This window comes from Acomys minous (assembly GCF_964271855.1).
Source record: "Acomys minous genome assembly, chromosome: 16".
NCBI classification, from domain to species: domain Eukaryota; kingdom Metazoa; phylum Chordata; class Mammalia; order Rodentia; family Muridae; genus Acomys; species Acomys minous.
The window spans coordinates 78,527,789-78,543,768 of NC_140498.1; the positions used below are offsets into that span (position 1 = coordinate 78,527,789).

The 15,980-nt window shown below is 47.0% G+C and overlaps 1 protein-coding gene across 4 annotated transcripts in view; it reads right to left on the bottom strand.

The window, feature by feature from the left end:
• The window catches only part of CALN1 (calneuron 1), a 516,312-nt gene that overhangs the window by 74,737 nt on the left and 425,595 nt on the right, over window positions 1-15,980 (bottom strand). For all 4 annotated transcript variants that reach the window (XR_014775545.1, XM_084762578.1, XM_084762577.1 and 1 more), the window contains one exon: window positions 12,889-13,045. Coding sequence is in view for 3 of the 4 variants with exons in the window: in XM_084762578.1 (XP_084618704.1) it covers window positions 12,889-13,045 (157 nt within the window). In the remaining variant the exon portion in view is untranslated. The remainder of the gene's footprint in view (window positions 1-12,888; window positions 13,046-15,980) is intronic.

A 15,980-nucleotide genomic window follows, 5' to 3' on the forward strand; every position in this document is an offset into this window, starting at 1 on the left:
TGGGCAGGAAGCTGTGCTGTGATGGGGATGTAAAGTAAATAAACATAATAATAATAATAATAATAATTAATAATAATAATAGCTAGCCTCTGAATGACATAAGCATAACAACCCCACACACACACACATCACCAACAACACAATAAGTTGAATAAGTAAATTAAATAAAGCCTAAAGCCATGGTTCTCAACCTGTAGGTAGCAATTCTTTTGGGAATCGAAGGACCCTTTTACAAGGGTCACCTACAACCATCAGAAAACACAGATATGTACATTACGACTCATAACAGTGGCACAGTGACAGTTATGAAGCAACAACAAAGATGATTTTATGGTTGGGGGGGTGACCACTACAACATGAGGAGCCATATTAAATGGCCGTAGCATTAGGAATGTTGAGAGCCACTGGTTTAAAGGAAGCGAATGAATTTAAAAAACAGAACAAAACAAAACAAAAAACAATCCTGGTAATAGGCCCGTCAGCTCAGGGCTATGCTACAGCCTCTCCTGCCGCTTTCGGACTCCCCCGAAACCCTTTAGAAATGATAGAGCGAGAAGTAGGAATCAGGCCATGTTTTCAAAGGCCAAGAAGAGCCTTCCCTGGGAGAAAGGGCCCAAAGGATTGTCAAGGATCTCTGAAAATTACTCTCAACCCCGACTTCACAGCGAGCCTGAACCTCCAAGCCACTGCTCCGGCGCCCTCTCCAATTCACCGAGATCCTTTCTTGCCAGCATCACCTAAGCCTCATCTTGTTATCTCTAATCCTCCAGGATCCACCAGGCTCGTGTTTCCCTTGGGTGACTTATGGGTATTTTTTTTTTTTGCGGTTCTTCGCTTACTGATTAACTCTGGGTTTTAAGTTCTTAGCTGGAGGAGGAAACACGGCTTGGGGTAGAGATGGGCTTCTCTTAGGAGTGGGCACGCGAAGGGGGAAAATGCTGACTCTCAGGGAGCGCGAAGGAGATGGTGTTTAGGCAGAAAAGGACGGGGGGTTGGAGATGTGGCTCAGTTGGTTCAGCGCTTGCCTAGCATGCACCAGACCCTGGGTTCCGTCCCCAGTCCTGTGTTAACTGTTGGTGATGTACGCTTGTATACTCAGCACCCAGGAGGTGGAGGCAGGGGGATGAGATGTTCAGGATCACCCTTCGTTACAAGTTCCAGCCCAGTGGGGGGAATACATGAGACCCTATCTAAACAAACAAATGATGAACCAGGAAAAAAAAAAACCCAAAACCTGTTTGTGGCTTATTGAGGACCAGCTAATGTGTCCGAATTAGAAACTGTCCCCTCAAGCTCCATCCTGAGGGTTTGTGGAAAGCTTCAGCGACAGAAGATGCTGTGGCTGGGCCAAGGGGGAAAGTGTTCATTTTTTACTGAAAGATACTCAGGAAACAAGGTGACAGGCTTTGATCCCCAGTGTTAAGGTGTGGATATGGTCTCCTACAGGCTGAAGTGTGTGAACATGTGGCCCCCTGCAGGTGGCGCTGTGTCGGGGGTGGGGGTGGGGTGGAGATCTCAGAACCTTTAGGAGATGGGATTAAGTCAGTATGGGGGTGGAAATTGAGGGTTACACAGTGCCATGCTTCCTGCTATGTTTCTTGGTCCTGGCCTAGGTAAGCGAGGTGTTGGCGCATGCAGTGGTGAGCTGCCTCCGCCCCTCCCCCAGCCCCTCTGATGGACTGTATTAAACCAGGAGACCAGATAAATCTCCCCTCCCTTAAATTGCTTCTTGTCAGGGTTTGGTCACACAGATGAGAAAGGTGACTAATATATCCTAGCAATGTCGCTTCCACTTTGATCTCAGAATCCTTCAAAGCACGGCGAAGGGGGAGATAAGAAAAGCCTGAGAATCCAGACAGGCGTGTCCAACCTTTTGACATTGCGGAAACAATGCCGTCATCTATATAAAGTTCACGCTAGACAGCTGCGCTATTGTGGTTTTGTTTTGTTTTGTTTTGTTTTTTTAAGAAAAATCATAGCCCAAACAATGCAATGTTTTAACTGATTGTACAGTTTTGTGTTGGGATGTATCCATAGTGACCATCAGCTAGAACAATGTCCTGTAAGCCGAGGGGACCTTCTAGAACATCCTGAGCCCATAGGAACTTAGAAGCTGACGTGAACCGGAGCCTGTAAGTCCAGCTCAGTACCTGGTGGAAGACTGTTTGTACAATGAATTCAGACATCACCAGAAATTGTATATTAGAGCAAAAATATAATGCCTTCTATGGCTGAACCTTACCAACAATTTCCTTATCTATTGGCCTCAATTATCTTATCTATAAAGTGGGGATAATGAGAGCTATCTTGCTGGTTTTCCTCTGTTAAAAACAAAAAATAAAAAACAAAAAACAAACCCTACTTGTTTACACATTTCATATGTGTGGGCGTGTGAGTATGTGTGCAAGCAAGTGTATAGACTGCCTTGGGTGTCTTTCCTCAGGTGCCGTTCACCTTCCGTTGAAATAGGAACTTGCCCTTTAGGCTAGACTGACTAGCCAGCACACTCCAGCCTGTGCCTCTGCAGCTCTGGGATTACCGGTGCCCATCACTGCACCCTGTTTATTTCACTCTAGTGATGGGACTTAGGTCTCATGCTCCCAAGGCATCTCCCTAGCCCTATAACCCATATGGATTGACTGAGCATCCCTCAGTGAGTTGGGTATTGCGTTGATTTTATGTGCATGGTACACGGAGTTGGATCTCACAGAGGCTGGGTGTGTTGTCTTTAGATAGATGGAGAGCCTCCAGTGTCAGCAGCAAAGGCCGATGCCATTTGACAAATAATCGACGTGGGATTTGAGCCCACGTTTTCCTCTGCTATGCAAGTTCAAAACTTCTGCATACATATTTGCTTGGTGACAGCAAACACGCTGGACACTTGGTGTGGCTGACAGGAGCCTGAGCCAGGACCTGATGCATTTCCCTGTGACTCACTTAAGGCCTGCCATTGGCAGTTTCATATTTGTATTGGCGTTATATTGCATTGGGTAAATGTTATTTATTCTTAGAGTTTTCCCCTTTCTTTTACAGTCCTGGGCATTGAACCTAGAGCCTCATGTGTTTGGGAGGAGTGCACGACCACTGAGCTGCAGTTCCACCCTGTTCCTTTTCCTTTTTTTCCTTTTTATTATTGTTTTGGGGACAGTTTTTAACTAGGTAGCCAGGCTCCATATGTACATGTGTTTAATATGTACATTCTTCCTATGCAGTTCAGCTTGCAGCAACTGAGGCAAGAGGCTGGAAACCAGGCTTCTGAAGTCATTATTTTATCACCTGTAATTCTAGCCTTCAGTCTGAGGCAGAGGCAGGTGGATCTCTGTGAATCCGAGGCCAGCCTGGTCTACAGAGCAAGTTTCCAGGAACGCCAGGGCTACACAGGGAAGCCATGACTTGAAATACCAAATAAATAAATAAATAAATAAATAAATAAATCAGACAAATACAATAAAAAAATAATAAAATAAAACCAAATTACTACAAAAATTAATGAGCTCACTCAACTGAAAGCTATGCCCCACCATAAATTGCTAAAGAAATGCCAAACTGCATGCCTGTTTCCCCTGGGACTGGGGGTGGGGGAAATGCCTGCTTGTCTGTTCTCCCCATTCAGTGCAGCGCTGAGAAATCCTCGGATGCTCCCAGACTTCATCTTGGCTTCTTATCCTCATCAGTGCGTTCTAAGCTGCAGCTAGGCTCACCTTTCCAGAGCCCTGTTTAGTATGCTGAAACACACCCTGCTGCCTTCCCTGTGCTGGCTGCCAGCCCAGGAGCCACCATCTCCAGCGGGGCCCCCACTCCGCTGGAGCCCTTCTGGCTGACTTCCCCCCATCCTTTCCCTTCCTTTCCACTCTACGTTGTCCCCTTTCCCCTTTCTTATCCCCTCCCTCCTCCCTCCCTTCCCTCCCCCTTTCCTTCCTTCCTTTCCTTTCCCCCATCCCTCCCCCTTTCCTGCCCTCTCCTTCCTTCCCCCCATTTTACTGCAGTGCTGGACTATTGAACCTGGGGACCGCCCCCCCCACATTTTCAGCACAGGTTGTTTTTTTTAAACCACCCAGCTTCTCCTTTATCATTTTTAAGGGCCCAGTTTTCACGATCTACTTATTATTCACCCAGCTACACAGTTCACGTATCAAAAATAACACACTCCCAATTTTGTGTAACCATCACTACCGATTAACACGCGAGCGTTTCCATCACCCTAAGGAGAAGCCCAGGACACACTGGGACCCTTAGTTCCCTCCCCTCTGTCCCCAGCCCCGGGCAACCACTGACCTTCCTGAGTCTGTGAATTTGCTTGCTCGGCCTGTTGCATAGATAAGACTTGCAGACTGCAGGACTCTAGTCTCTTTCTGTTCAACTTTACACACTGGTGGTTTGTTTGCATTGCGGGTCACATCAACACTTCACTAGTTTACATTTTGACAGAGGGTCTCATGTAGCCCAGGCTGGCGTTAGACCCACTATGCAGGCAAGCGTGCCCTCGGACTCCTGCTTCTCCTGAGGCTAGGCATTAACAAGGCATGCACCACCACGGCTGGCATCACCTCATTTCTTTCTATTGATTAGGAGTACAACATAATACATCTTGTTTATGAGTTCATTACTTAAGGGTATTTGGATGGCTTTGATTATTTCTATTATGAACATTTGTGTACATGGGTTTTTCTGAGTGTGTGCGTGTGTGTGTGTGTGTGTGTGTGTGTGTGTGTGTGTGTGTGTGTGTGTATAGATAGATGCGCAGGTGCCTTCTGTGTGACAGGATGCACATATGTGTTCACACACATATGGAAGCCCCAGGTTGACTTCGATCTCTTGGGGAGCCCTTCATCCACTGAGCCATCTCCACAATCCTCCTCCTGTGCACGTTTTTGGGCAGCCATGCCTCCTGAGTTCCTTTGGTTGCAAATTTAGGAGCCTGATGGTTTTACATATTAATCTCATGCCTAATCTTGGAGGTGTTGATTCCGTCAGGGATTGTCCGCTATGGATGGCTTTTATGTCCATTTTCTCGTTAGAGTTCAAGTATTCTTGGCGTAGCGGGTAAGAAGGTGGCCTGCGGGAGGCTGATGCAGAATGCACCTGTAGTGCCTCCTACTTTCTTATTCCCCACCCCCCACCCCTATTAACCATCCCTATCCACCAGCAGACCTTGCCTGCTGGCAGAACCTGGGTTTGCAAGCTTTAGTGACAGACTGTCTTTGCACTTCTTATTTTAACACCAGTTCACACAGCTCCGCTTGGCAAGTGACAGGAGATGGCTCTGGGATGCTTCTCCTGGAGGGAGTCATCTGCATAGACTTTGATACTGGCCGGCTGGGCGACTGTGGCTCTTCTGAGTTTGTGATTCCTTTGCTTCCGTGTGAATGTTGGCCACCTTGTGCTTGTCTGTAGAGGTGATGGCGCGCAAGTGGGATGAGCAGACTAATGTGGCCCACCTTCCACATTAGTATTTCCAGTAAGAATTCTGAGTTTCAGGGGTGTGTAAATGAAATAGTGCCTATTCCGGCTCCTCTGATTCTCAGAATGAGCCAGAGCCCCACCCATTTTGGAAGCTATAGTTGTTGCTTTTAGATCCTTTAGGTCCGATACATTAAGAGTCACCTGTGGTTTGGGTGCAAGATTTCCCTCACAGGCTTATGTGTCTGAACATGTGGCCCCCAGCAGGTGGTGCTATTTCAATTCTGGGAGAGATTCCTTTAAGAGGTGGAGCCCTGCAGGAGGAAGTGGGCAGCGGTGGGAGGGGACTTGAGGTTTTGTAGCCTTGCCTTACTTCCTGTCCACTCTCTGCTTCTTGATCTATCAAGCCGTGAGATGTCTCAGACACAGGCTGCTACTAACAGGAACCCCATCATGTCTTCCCCACCATGCTCAACCATGGCATTTTAAACCATGAGATAAAGTACCCCTTCTCCATGAAGCTGTTTCTTGTCAAGTGTTTAGTCACAGCACTGAGAAAAGTAGTAAGGAGTCTGTGAAGCTGGTTCTTGACACAGCCTAAAATGTAAAACTGAATGGGAATTTTCTTTTATTCTTTTAAAGAATGTATTTTTTATTTATGCACCTGTGTGGATCTGCATGCGTGCAGGAGGCCAGGAGAGGATGTCAGATTCCCTGGAGTTGGAGTTACAAGTGGTTGTGAGCTTCCCCAACCTATGCGGGTATGCACACCTATGCACACTGAGGCCAGAGAAAGGCACTCGACCCCTCGGAGCTGGAGTTACTGGTGTGCATATGAAGCCCAACTTGTCCCTTTGGTGCTGGGGGTCCAAACTCTAGTTTGCATGACCCTGTGAAAAACACTCTTAACCACTGAGCTATCACTCCAGCCCAGAAAGGGTATATAGAAATAGACTTTGATGGTATTACGCATCACCACCAGGGAAGACCTGCAGATGGTGATGGAGGATGAGGCTGTAGGGAATGGGATGAGGTCGCGGCTTAATGATGCTTTTGTGAAGGAGAGAGCAAACTCCACTTGTACAACTGGAAGCTGGTTCACTTTTTACCACAAAATCTATCTCCTTCTGTACTTTAGGCAGCCGGGCCTTTCCTCTGAGGGTCCTACCCCTGGACTCCCGCTGTACAGGTCAGGCATGGTGTTGGCCTTCCCAATGTCCTTTTCTTCCCTTTGATGACATCGTGCATCTTTTGTTTCTGGGGTCTGCACTACTCCATGTAGTGAGACTCTCAACCCAAGACTTCACCTTCTTACCCGTCATAAGCCAGAAGGACAAAGGATAGTGTGCAAAGCTCTTGGCTTCTCTGGAACGTATACGAGAGCCAGATAGGTTTGATAAGGTGCCCTTTTGTAGGCGACGCTAAGGCGTGGCAAGGGGGCATCCTATTATCTTCTGAGCATGACCCAAAAATGAAGCAAATAGAGGAAGGAGAGGAAGAGAGAGTGACAGTACGGGAAAAGACAAGAGACGGGAAAGGAGAAACAAAGATGGAGGAGGAGGGGGGAGAATGAAGGAGGAGGGGGAGGAAAGGATGGATAATGAGGAAAGGAAAGATAGGAGGAGGGAGAGGAGGAAGAGGGAAAGAGGAAGAGGGGGAGGAGAGGGAGGGGAAGAGGGAGGAGAAGTGGGGGGAGGGGGAGGAGGGGAAGGGGAAGGAGGAGGGGGATGAGGGAGAGGAGAAAAGGAAAGAGGAGGAGGAGGAAGGGAGGAGGAGTTGTTCAGCATACTTATCAAAAGCCATTCTCTGGGCCTTTAGAATCTTAGAATTTCTTTTTCTAAAATATTATTTTTTTTTTATTTATATGAGTGCTCTATCTACATGGACAGCTACATGCCAGAAGAGGGCATCAGATCACATTATAGATGGTCGTGAGCCACCATGTGGTTGCTGGGAATTGAACTCAGGACCTCTGGAAGAACAGACAGTGCTCTTAACCTCTGAGCCATCTCTCCAGCCCCGTATTTTAGAATTTCAATTGGCCTGCAGAAAACTTTTCTACAAAGTTGCTGTAGAAAACCTTAGTGAGTCCCCAAACAGAAGAAAATTTCCTTAATTTTTTTTTTTTTACCTGATGCCCCAAGTCTATTTCCAAAAGTTGCCCTTCTGGCTTTCCACAAACTACCAGCCCCAGCTGCGCATTCACCTCTTCCTCAAGCCAAAGACACGGGTTTTATTTCAGGAAAGTCACAGGCCAGGCCAGCTGGAAGCAGATGGCTTGGGTGACATCAGGTGACCCTTTCATTTGGATGAGCCCAAAGGACTCATAATGAATTCCCAGGTGACCAGGCAAGTCACATCATCCAGGTGAGCACTTGATGACCTGACAGGAGCACTGTGACTTCAGAAGGGATGATTGCCCTGGTGACCTTGGATTTGAGTACAGAATTCTCTCTGACCTTCCACGATGTTTGTGTCTAAATATAACTACCATTGTAAAAAAAAAAAAAAACAACTTTGCATTGAATAGGTAAGAAAAATAAAACTCAAAGAGGCCAAATGACATGAGGACCACATAACATATTACATTTCTTGCCTGTGCTGGCTAATATTGATTATCAACTTGACTGTATCCAGAGTGACCCAGCAGGCAAACCTCTGGCCACACCCATGAGGGATTATCTTGATTGGCTTAATTAAGGTGGGAGGAGCCCTAAAAGTGGGAGACACCAGTTCCCTGGGCTTGTGTTGTGTAAAGAGGTGAAAGCTAGGCGAACAACTGGACTCATTACTCCTTGCTGCCTAACTGCAGGTGTAATGTGTTTGCCTGCCTCAAATTTCTGCTGCTTTGACTTCTTTAGCATGGTAGACTGTGAACCCTAGAACAGTGAACCAAACAAGCCCTTTCTCTCTTAAGTTGTTTTGGTCGGAATATTTTAATCACAGCGGCAGGAAAATTAGCCAAGCAGTGACCAAATACCTGGCAGAAATAACTGAAAAGAGGTCAGTGTTGGCTCATAGTCCCAGAGATTTCAGCCCACAGTCTCTTGGTTCCAAATCCTTGGGCAAGACATTATGGTGGGAACAGTATTGGCAGAGGAGAGCTATTCACCTCACAGCTGTCTAGGACACCTGGAGTGAGACATGTGGTGGCCAGAGAAAATATACTTCAAAGGACCCAACCCTAGTGACGTACTTCCTTCAGGTTGTGTCACTTCAGGTATGATGACCCTACCCCCACCCTCCCACAGCATAAGCTTTCCAGATGCCCCAAGTAGCACCAACATCTGGGGACCAGTGTTAAGACCACAAGTCTATGTGGCTTGTATTCAAGCCATATCACACAGCCAGGACAGAGCTGTGTGGAAACCCACGCACTCCAGAGATTTCCCTTGGCCTGTCTTCCTCTTTCATCAGATGGAGATTCAGTGGGCGCAAAGAAGCTCCACTATCTCTTTCCCAGAAACTACTTTTTTTTCCCACTGTCCTAGTTTCATTTCTATTGCTGAGACAGATACTCCAACAGAGAGACAGAGAGAGAGAAAAAAAGCCACTTATGGAAGAAAGGGTTTGTTTGGCTCCAAGTTGCAGGCCAGTGTTGTGGGGAAATCAAGGCAGGAACTTGAAGCATCACATACATAGTCAAGAGCAGAGAGAGAAAATGCATGGACCCTTGCTTGCCTGCTCTCAGCTAGCTTTCTCCTGTTTTACACGGCTCAAGACCTTGAGCTGCAGGAATGATGCTGCCCACAGTGGGCTAGGTTTTCCCATATCCACCAGCTTAAGACCATCCCTTCATGGACACACCCACAGACCAACCTGACCTAGACAATCCCACACTGAGGGTCTCCTCCCATTGATCGTAGGTATGACAAGTTGGCAATCAAAAACTAAACTATTAGGGGTTAGAGAAACGGCTCAGCAGTTAAGAACATGTACTGCTCTCAAAGAGGACTCCAGTTTGGTTTCCAGCACCCACATGAGGCAGCTGCCCATAACTCTAGGGGAGCGGATGCTCTCATCTGGCTTCCATAGGCACTATGCTCACACACACATGTATGTGTACTCACTCATGTACACGCGCGCGTGCACACACACACACATAGATGTACACAGAATTGCAGATAAAAATAAAATATTAAAAAGCTAACTGTCACACCCAGGTGGTGAGTTTTGTTTTATTTCCCTCTCCTGTGCCTGTTGTCAATATGTCTAGAAAAAAAATCTTAAAAGGCAGAACTCTGATTGGAGAAAAAAAGGTACATAGAAAATGTGTCCTGAGGGGCTCACACAGCCTTTCTGCTCTTCTCTACTTGGCTTCCAGATTCAATATGACTTCCCTGCCAGCGAGATGGAAAACTGGAAAAGGATAATGGAATGCAATTTCATAGGGAGATTTTGAAATTGCTCCTGCAAAGGACCTGTAGTGACAAATGGGGAGACCAGGGGCCTGGTGAGATGGCTCAGTCAGAAAAGTGCATGCTTAGTAAGCATAAAGATGTGAGTCCAGATCTCCAAAGCCCCACGAGAAATGCCAAGCATGGCAGCACACATCTATAACCCTGTGCTGAGGAGAGACACAGGGGATCCCTGAGGAGGCCAGGAAGGATGAACTCCAGCATCAGTAAAAGACTCCAGCTCAAACAAATAAGGTGGAAAACCACATTATATCAACCTCTGGCCTATGTGTGCATGCACACCTCCCACATAAACACAAATACACATGCACACGCGCATGGGTGTGCATGCACTCAAAGAAGTACACACTTTCTCTCTCATGAACATGAGTGCAGACATGTATGCACACACACACACACACACACAAACACACACACACACACACACACACACACACACACACACACACACAGAGAGAAACTAAGCTGGGATGGTGGTGGTGCACACCTTTAATCACAGCACCCAGGAGGCAGAAGCAGGCAGATTGCTATAAATTCAAGGCCAGTCTGGTCTACATAGTGAGTTCCAGGCCAGCCAGGACTACATAGCGAGGCCCTATGACCCCAAGTAAGTAGTAAAGTAAGAAAAAAAAAGGAAATAATAAAATAAGTTGATTGCTATGGCAACATTCTTGTAATTTCAGCACTGGGGAGGCAGAGACAGGAAGATCCTTGTGACTCACTGGCCATCCAGCCTAGATGAATTGGTGAGTTCCATGTGAATGTAAGAGACCCTGTCTCAAAAAATAAAGTGAATTGTATTGTAACAACAGCCATGGTTGTCCTCTGGCCTCTACACTTCCATGTGCACATGCACACACACACACACATATGCACACACATGCACACATGCATTCACCTGCACACACATGAGACTACACATATATACATAAACACACACACATATACTTTGAAAAAAGAAAGAAAATAAACTGAGTCTGGTAGTACAAATGGTTAATATCAGTTGCTAGGGAGGAGGAGGCAGGCAGATCTCAAGTTCAGGGCAACCCTGAACTACAGTGAGTTTCATGCCATCCAAGATTCCATCTCAAAAAGTAAAGGGACACGTCAGAGGGATGTCTCAGTGGGTGAAGGTGCTTGTGACCAAGGCTGAGTTGGATGCCCGAGTCTCCTGTGGTGGAAGGGAAGAACTGTCTCCCACAAGTTGTCCTCCGAGTCCACATGTGCACCACTGCCTATGTGTCACCCCATCCAACTCCCTCCTGTCCTCATCTACGTATTAAATAAATTAATGTTTTAAAAAGGAAACGGAAGGGCCCAAACTGTAGCTCAGTGGTAAAGCACTTGCTTAGCATGCACTTGCTTAGCATGCACAGGACTTCTAGGAAGTCTCAACACAGAATGTAAAAGTCTGCTGATGGCTAATGCTGATATTTTAATTAATTACAACAAGTCAGTTTCCTCTGTTCATTACAACAGCTGTTTTCTTCTAATATGTATATATACATATTCTAGTATGTATAAATATATATATATATATTTAGTGTGTGTGTGTGTGTGTGGGTGTGGGTGTGGGTGTCCTCACAGAGTCCAGAGGAGGGCATTGGATCCACCTGCTGTGGGTGTGGGGACATGAATTTGGACCCTCTGCAAGAGCAGTGTGTTCTTAACCACTAAGTCACTTCTTCATCCCCCAAATCAGCTGATTTCCAAAGTTTGGAAGAGGAGTAGAATTATTAACTTTCTGGGAACTCTTGAGTGTCTGGGAGATAAGCTTCCCCGCACCACCCCAACCATCAGATAATTTTTTTTCCTTTTTCCTGAGCCCAAGAAAAAAATCGGCCCTGCCTGTGTCTCTTCTTGAGTTCAGATGACTCTCATTCCTTCTGTTAGCCCTTTGATTAGGCTGCTGAAAGGGCTCTATCCCCTGAGCTCTTTCTGGTCAGTGCATCTGAGAGGCCCAGAGCTTATCCTTCTAGGGGATTCTGTGGAGCAGATGTAATTATCCTGACATATGTAGATGAGGGGACGAGGTGGAGTTGCTCAGCCTGCCCAAGGTCACTCAATTAACCAACGAGCTTTGTCCAAGTCTGCTGACAGACTCAGTGGGCTCTGCCCATCACCCCTGAGGCAGCTAGCTTCCACCAAGCAAAGGCCAATTGCCAGCCCCAGACTCAGAATGACCTCAGAAAGGACAAAGTCCTTACAAGGTCCTCTGAAGCTTGAACTTTGAGCCCTATATGGTGGTGTGGGCCGTAACCCCAGCACTTTAGAGGCTGAGGCTGAAGGATCTTGAATCTGAATGAGTAAGTACAGCCTGGGCTACATAGAGAGACCACATCCCCAAAATGCACCAAGCAACAGCAGAAAGAAGATGCAAATAACAAAAAGGAAGAGGAACTGAAGGGAAAGGAGGAACAGGAACAGGGGGAGCAGGAGGAGGAGGGGAAGGAAAAGGAGGAGGAAGAGGAGCAGGAGGAAAAGGAGGAAGAGGAGGAGGAGGAGCTAGAACAGGAGGAGGCTAGGGTGATGGTTCTGTGAGGGGTCAAAGTGCATGCTGTAGGAGCACGAGGACTTGAGTTTTGATCCCTAGCAGTCACATAAACTCTGGGCACAGTAGTAAGGGTATAACTCCAGCAGCAGCAGCAGCAAAGCAGAGACACGTGGGTCCTGGCAGAGACACATGGGTCCTGGGAACCCACTGTCACACTGAAACAGTGAGCTCTCATTGCAGCGGGAGGTCCTGACTCACAAAATAATACATCGATAGAGGAGACGTCCGACACTGACTTCTGGTTTACACATTCACACGCAGTCACGTTCACATGTGCCTGCACACGCACGTGTGTGCACACCCCCTTAGCCCCCTACCCACAAAAGAAAATTGAAAAGTGGAAGAGAATTAAAGAAACCATCGCATCTTCCCCCAAGTGCTGACCTATTAACTTGGCCCTGACTTTTTTTTTTTTTTTTTACACTTGGGGACAAGGCTGCCTCTCGTCCTGAGGACTGGCAACTCCATGGGGCCCTGTGGTGGCACCCAGGGAGATGCTCAGGCAGGTACACCCACCTCCTTCGAACTCCGTCTGGCAGTTCCCCGAGGTTTCGTTCAAGCTCTCCTCCTCGTTGATGATGATGTTCTCGATGTCCTTCATGGTTAGGTGGTCCCGGAAGGCGTGGTACAGGATGTGCTTCAGCTCTTCCAGAGTGACCCTCTGCATGTCAAACTGCGGAGAAAGAGAACCGGAAGAGCGACCTGAGAAAACGGGTGCACGTGCAGCAGGGGGAGGGGCCCCGCGGTCAGCAAGCCCCAAAGCTCCTTTAAGGAAATGAGTTTCAGCTTCCCGGGATACCAGATGAGCAGTCTGCCACCCTGCTCAGCTCTGAGCATATGCGGGGTCTTATTGAGGATGGCACTGAGTGACATGTAGCCTCTGATTTAGGAGACAAAGAATGAAAGCCATTTGCTAGTTGGGTTGGTCATCAACCAGCCATCTGCCGTCAACCTTCCTCGAAGTATGGTGGCATACTTTAGACAGTGTGTATGCTTCTAAAATTCTGTCTTCTTGCAAGAAACCGGGAATACTTATCTTGTGTCCCCATTTTGTATATGTTTCTTTAAAATTATCTTCTAAAGGAACTAGCAATCTTGGTTTGGCTTTGATGATGGGCTTTGAATGTCCCCCCCTGCCCCCCCCGCCCCCCCCCCACCTCCAGCAGAGTTGCTGTGTTTGAAGCCTTGCACTCGGTGTTGTGGTTGTTGAGGTAGGGGAAACTTTAAAAGCGAGACCTGGGGCTAGAGAGCTTGCTCCATGGTTAAGAGCATGTTCTGTTCTGGGTGCTGTGGCGCATGCCTGCAATCCCAATTGGGGAGGCAGAGGCAGGTGGATCTCTGTGAGTGGGAGACCAGCCTGGTCTACAGATCGAGTCCAGGACATCCAGGGTTATACAGAGAGGCTGTGTCTCAAAAAAAAAAAATCAAATCTTAAAACAACAACAACCCTCCCACATACACACGCACATGCGTGCACGCATGCATACCTGTACACATAAAGAAAAGATTCTATTCTTTAAGAGGACCAGAGTGTGGTTCCCAACAACGATGTTGGGCAGGTCACAACTGCCTGTAACTTCAAACAAAGGGGATCAGACTCCCTCTTGCGGCCTCTGTGGGTACCTGCATGCACATGGCACACATACATATATTTAGGACCACATACACACACAGATAATAAAAAGTAATTAAAAAAAAAAAGAGATAGAACCTGGTAGCCAGTTAGGTCACTGAATCTGTTGATATTGAAGAGTGCTCAGTTCCAAGATAGATCTTAGGGTTTTCTTTCTAGGGTGTGTGTGTGTGTGTGTGTGTGTGTGTGTACACATGCACACATGTGGGTTTGCACACATGTGAATGTGTGTACATGTGTAGGAGCTTGCATATATACAGGGGTGCACATGCATGTGGAGGCCTGAAGTTGATGTCTGGAATTATCCTCCATTGCTCTTTCTACTGTATTCGTTGAGGCAGGATCTGTCAGTCAAACTCAGAACTTGACAACATGGCTAGTCCTTCTAGATAGCCAGCTTGCCAGATCGCTAGTCCACTCATTCCAAAGTCAGAGTTACAGGTGTGAGGCATTTCCGTGACTTCTGAGGATTTGAACTCTGGTCTTCATGTTTGCATGGCTTAACCATTGAGAAACTCCGCCCCCCCCGCCCCCGCAGCCCTACAAGTATAATTGTTGTAAGAGCCTGATCCCTGGGTTGTTTTCTGACTGTGTCTTACCATGTGATCTCTCCTGCATGTGTTCCAGCTATTGTGATGGTATATACCCTAAAGCCTTCCTTAAGGCCACGTGAGAACCAATGTCATCATATCCTCGCCTTCCCAAAACTAGGGTCTGCATCCGTTTCTTCTCTGCAGAAGGGATTTTACCACAGCCATGGAAAATAGACTAGTACAGTAGATTCATTATTTTTCTCATTGCTATGACAAAACACCCGATACAGCAATGTAAGGAAGCATTTGGTTTATGTGAGCTCACAGTTCAAAATGGCACAGTCTACCAAGGTGGAGAAAGCATGGCAGCAGGAGCTTGAAACAGGCGGTTACATTCCTTCAGGAATCAGAGGTGACCGATGGTACTTGGTTCACTGTCTCCTTTTTAGCCAGCCCATGAAATGTAAGGCGAATTTACCTCCATCAGTTAACCTAATATGGACTTCGCCCAAGGCATGCTCCAGAGGCTCGTATCCCATGTGATTCTAGGTCCTATCAAGCTGACAAGGAAGATCAACCATCACACAATGGGTGAACATGGGAACCCATGACTGACATGACTCCACACAGCACTGAGAGCAAGTCCCACCCAGTCTTCTCTCCTTCCTGTCTTTTCAAACATTTGAGACATACGTGCTTCATTCTAGGGAATTAAGCTGAGTTACTGCAACTTGTTGGGAAAGCCAAGATGATTCAAGCCGAAAGCCCTGTATGAGTCAGAGGACAACAGGCTTTCATATATTGGATGTGTTTTCTGCATTATAGCTTAGAGACCTTGAGGGTGACTTTGACACAAAGGTGGGCACAGTGGCCCTTCATGTTGGATAAATCCGGAGAGTGTTAGCAACTCCTGTGCAGGAATGAGGCGCAAAGAACTCAGAGGAGGATAATTCTGGTGTGCAAATCAGGATCCTGTTCAGATTAGGTTTACCTGTCAACTTGACACAACTTAAGAGTCATCTGAGAAGAGAGTTTCAATCAATGGAGTGACCAGATCAGATTGGCCTGTGGAAACCTCTGTGGGGGAATTGTCTTGATTGTTAATTGGTGTGTGTGTGTGTGTGTGTGTGTGTGTGTGTGTGCACGCGCAGACCACTGTAGGAGGTTCCATTCCATGGATAGGTGGCCTTGGGCTGTATAAGAAAGCTTGTTGAGCATGAACCCTTGAACAAGCCAGGAGGTAGCGCTGCTCCAGGATCCCATGGTGAGTTCTTGCTCTGTCTTTCCTTAATGAGTGATGGTGACCTGGAAGTGTAAGCCCAGATAAACCCTTTCCTATCCAAGCTGCTTTTGGTCCAAGTGTTTCATCAAAGCAACATAATAAAGCCAGCACAGATTCTCTGCCATGGTTAGAGAGGAATAGTGTTGATGTCAAATAGGCT